The sequence below is a fragment of the Eurypyga helias genome, unplaced genomic scaffold (genome assembly GCF_000690775.1).
Source record: "Eurypyga helias isolate BGI_N326 unplaced genomic scaffold, ASM69077v1 scaffold1391, whole genome shotgun sequence".
Lineage (NCBI taxonomy): Eukaryota > Metazoa > Chordata > Aves > Eurypygiformes > Eurypygidae > Eurypyga > Eurypyga helias.
Genome location: NW_010231264.1, coordinates 5326 through 9409, shown reverse-complemented (window position 1 = coordinate 9409; position 4084 = coordinate 5326). Strand labels below are relative to the sequence as shown.

Below are 4084 nucleotides of genomic sequence, written 5' to 3'. Positions count from 1 at the left end.
GGGGTGCGGGTGGGAAGGAAGAAGGAAAGGTAAGTCTTTAAGCAGAGGAAGTAATGGACAAAAAAATTAGAGTCTTAAAAAATAAGGTTAGAAATTTAGATTGGACAGTGGGAAAACTTTCCAAGGTTGTTAAGGCACAGATTACCTGGGGTGGTTTCTCATCTATGGAAGATATAAGGAGGTTATGTAGTATCTGAACACAACAGCAGAGGTGGAGCTGGTCCTGCCTTGGGAAAGAAAGACAGACTATGAAATGTCTTGAAGTCCTTCCAACACAACTTTCTGTTATTCTATGAAAAATGCTTAAAATCTACCTTGAACATGTGCCTCCCATGGAGCATTAAAAGGTGTGGCTTCCATGCCAGGCATTTCTAATATTGCATGATTTAAAATAACAGAATTCTCTTTATTGTATTATCAGCTAACAGAAACTCCCCCAAAAGATCTCCAACACCCAGAGATCAGTGATAGGAAAGACTGAGAATATTTTAAGATTTAGTTCAAATATTCTGGAGAGATTTCTGAATCTGAATACCTGAAACAGGCATTTTTTGCAGAACTATCCTCAAAATACCTGTGGGCATCTTCCCAAATCTGGGCCTCAGAGAGGTACAAAGTATTTCTACTCCTACAGTCTGTATAACATTATTCTTCGAGACAGATTGTGTCACCTTTGTCACACATGCTTCACTCTTGCCCTGGATGTTTTGCAGCCACTGGCACCATTGCAAAGCAAGTATAAACCACCACCAGGCTAATGTAATGCCGCCTGTATGTTAGAGCAAATGACTCTGCGAGGCCACAGGGATCTGGGCTCTCCTGTTTTATGCATAGTTACCTGTCACTCTATCGGCATGGGCTGCTTTCAAAGACCTCTTTGTCTGCAAGGTAAACCCAGGCTGGAGATGATCTCAGACTTGAAATCCCAGCCAAGGGAAGTCATCAGGCTACAAAACCCACAAAGTTAAAAATACAGGGAGCACTGGAAAATCAACAGGAAACAATTTCTGCTGACTGAAGTTTTCAGTCTTCTTCCAAACGCCAGCTAGCAGCGGCCCGTCAGATGGGACAAAGCAGCTCCATGAAAACAGCAGCGGTCCTTAACTTAGTCCTGTAAAGCAGGAACAAATGCCAGGAAAAGATTAGGATTGTTCCTCTGCTGTGATTGTATATCTGGGTGTTTTGGGGGCAAGGTAGTTAAGTCCCGCAGACCCTCTCTCCACTCCTGCCTCTTGGCCAGGGTGCCCTGGACAATGGTTGCCAAAGGGGATTTCTCTCTTTCTTTTGGCTCTGGACATCAGCAGGCCTGAAATTGGTCCTGGCAGTTTGGTATGAAGTATTTACCAGCTCGGGGGATTCCCAGGCCTGTTTGGATGTCAGGTGTCTGAACATAGCTTTGTTGGTCTGACTGCTCATGGCAACGCCTGTCAGACTGACTTAGATTCTAAGTGCCAGGCATCAAATGAAGATCGCCTGTTTTCACTCCCAGCAAAACAAAGTGTTAAGCTCTTTAGTACAAGACCACTTAAAACGAAGAAAAGCATTAAAAATATGAAAACACAGACCTAAAACTTCCCTCTCTTGCTCTGGGTTTCACATGAGAGGATGCATCCCTCAGCTGCAGAAGCTGAAGGTCCAGCTCAGTAACACTCTGCTTTCAGAGTGGGACATCTTTGAGGAATACGCAGACACAGAGGTGGGAAAACCATCCCTTCATCTCCCCACTCTACAAAGCCTCACCAGCCCACACGTAAGCTAAGCAGCAGGTATGCTGTGTCCTACTTGTCTTGTTGTGCTGGGGAGATCACTGACGGTACCCCAAGCATCTCCTCTTGCTGAATTTTTTTCAAGGTGGATTCCCCTCTCCTTACATGTATTGAGCTTTTTAAATACATAAAATGCAGGTGCCTTTTAAGGGTACATATTTTCTTATTTCTGATCCCGTATTATCACTGAAGAAGCTTGTCTGTGGCCAAGGCATCACTCTGCAATCTCATAAGAAACGCCCAGCCAGTCACCTGAGCCGCTGCCATTCCCTCTCTGTGTGTGTGTCTGTTTGAAAATGGATTTATTTCTCAGCCAGAGGAATTTTCCCCCTCCTTTCACTGTAATTGGGAGTTACAATGATGTAAGATCACGTAAGGGTGTTGCTTTGAAAAGTTTACACAGGGCCACAGGCATGAAATCTCATTACATCATCGGGTCACCAGTCCACGGTCATTGCTTTAAAATTATGTGGATTTTAAAAGAAGAAAGTTGGAAGTGATTTTTTCATTTGTCGTCTGGCCTCTGAGCCTTTACAGGTGCACTAGTTCTCCATTAGCAAGTTTTTTCCATGTGGTCATGAGGACAAAACATACTTTTTCTCATTTTGGTGGGTTTGGGTTTTCTTTTTTTCTGTATAAAAGTTGTTCCTGGCACTATCTTTTTGGTTCCAGCAACTAGAATCACCAGAATAATGTTAAATACCACAAGAATATCAATAAAATCACAGGCATTAGCAACACCATCTGAGTGCTCTCATATTAGGTAGCCACTGGTTAGAAGACCCTTCTACTGCTGCTCAGAAGACCCTTCTACTGCTGCTCAGGCTCCATTATACTGTGTCTGAAAGAAACACATTAACAGGAAAGGGAGAAAAAAAGCTGTTCAGAGGGAGAAGACTAAATTTTCTGTCTCAAAAACTGAAACCTGATTTACAAAGTCACTAATTTAATATAGAATTCTGAATCCGTACCGGTACATTTGCATCATGCCAGAAAGGGAAGACTGGCATGGCACAATAATAAGCTATTCTAGTCTGGGGTCTACTCATTTGCTCTTAAAGGACAAAACTATGATTTGGAGGCCAAGCCGAGCACTGCTCAGCTAATCCTGCCATCCTCCTCCTGCTGAGAGTGTCCTGAGACCATGGAGTCTTGCTGGCACTCCTGCCTAAGGGCAGCAGAGCCAGCAGCCATGCAGGAGGATTATCACATCTCTTCCCCAGTTAATTGCTCTGATTTGTGTTTTAACCTTCACTGACAACCACTGCAGTCATAGTTGCCCCCGTTCACATTGCCTTTTGCTCCCCAGAGCTTAAATATTCCTCAACAACCTTTCCAGCCTTCAAAGTTGCACCTCTTTTAAAAGATTTAAGTGTTTTAATAATTGAGCAGTACTGTTAATAGCCTACCCAGCTTTGCTAACCCTTTAGTAGTTAAAATCTTAATAAGTAAACCGCATCAGGTGGGTTTCCCTGCTTGTCACCTTCCTGCAGCATAATGAGGCTTTTTAGCTATTTAGGGTGGTTTAAATCTTTTGTACTAGGTTTATAGGTGGCCAGTGGCACGACAGCCGACTCAGACGTAATTCTAAATGGAAGTTTCCAAGTGGAAACTTGAATTTTGAATTCAAATGACCTTACCGCTTTTTATTATTATTCTCTCCTGTATGTGTTTTTCAGCTTGCTTATTCTTAATTCCTTCAATACTTATTACTGCAATAAGCCTAATCCTGTATTCTTGTATACCTCAACTGTGAGAGCCATAAATACTTCTGCAGTCTCTCCAGGGCAAATCAGCTGTAATTGGAGCTCCTGCTGCCTCACCAAGAAAAAAAAAAAAAAAAAAAAGGAAAAAGGGCATATTCCAGCTGAAGCCAATTCTGCATCTGTGTCCCTGTGTTTGTGTCTCTGTTGACCTGGAGTAACGCTCTGTCCTTTTGCTCTGCTCCAGGCTGAGTTCTCCGAGTTGAACCTGGCTGCTTACGTCACGGGCGGCTGCATGGTGGACATGCAGGTCATGAGGAACGGCACTAAGGTGGTAAGGTGAGGAGCGCCAGCTTTTCTTGAAAATCGGGCTTTCTGGAATAATGTGGGAGCAAGCAGGATGACCTCAGGGTCTGACCAGTACCTGAACTGGGGCAACGCAGTCCTGATGACTTTGTTTTCCTGGAAGCGCTGGAAATACTGACCTGACTCTGGTGGTTTTGTATCAGGTTCCAGTTGCATATTACATCGTATAGTCATTGTTTCCAGTCCAGACCCTTCGTGCAACCACAAATGCCTTCTTCTCAGGTTCCTTTTAGCCTTAGACCTCTGAAC

The 4084-nt window shown here is 43.6% G+C and overlaps 1 protein-coding gene across 1 annotated transcript in view; it reads left to right on the top strand.

Annotated features, from left to right (window-relative positions):
• The window catches only part of LOC104516595 (synapsin-3-like), a 26755-nt gene extending 22943 nt beyond the window's left edge, over nucleotides 1–3812 (top strand). Inside the window, exon 3 of the mRNA XM_010160976.1 lies at nucleotides 3717–3812. Within this exon, the coding sequence (XP_010159278.1) occupies nucleotides 3717–3812 (96 nt within the window). The remainder of the gene's footprint in view (nucleotides 1–3716) is intronic.
• The last annotated feature ends 272 nt before the right edge of the window (nucleotides 3813–4084 follow it).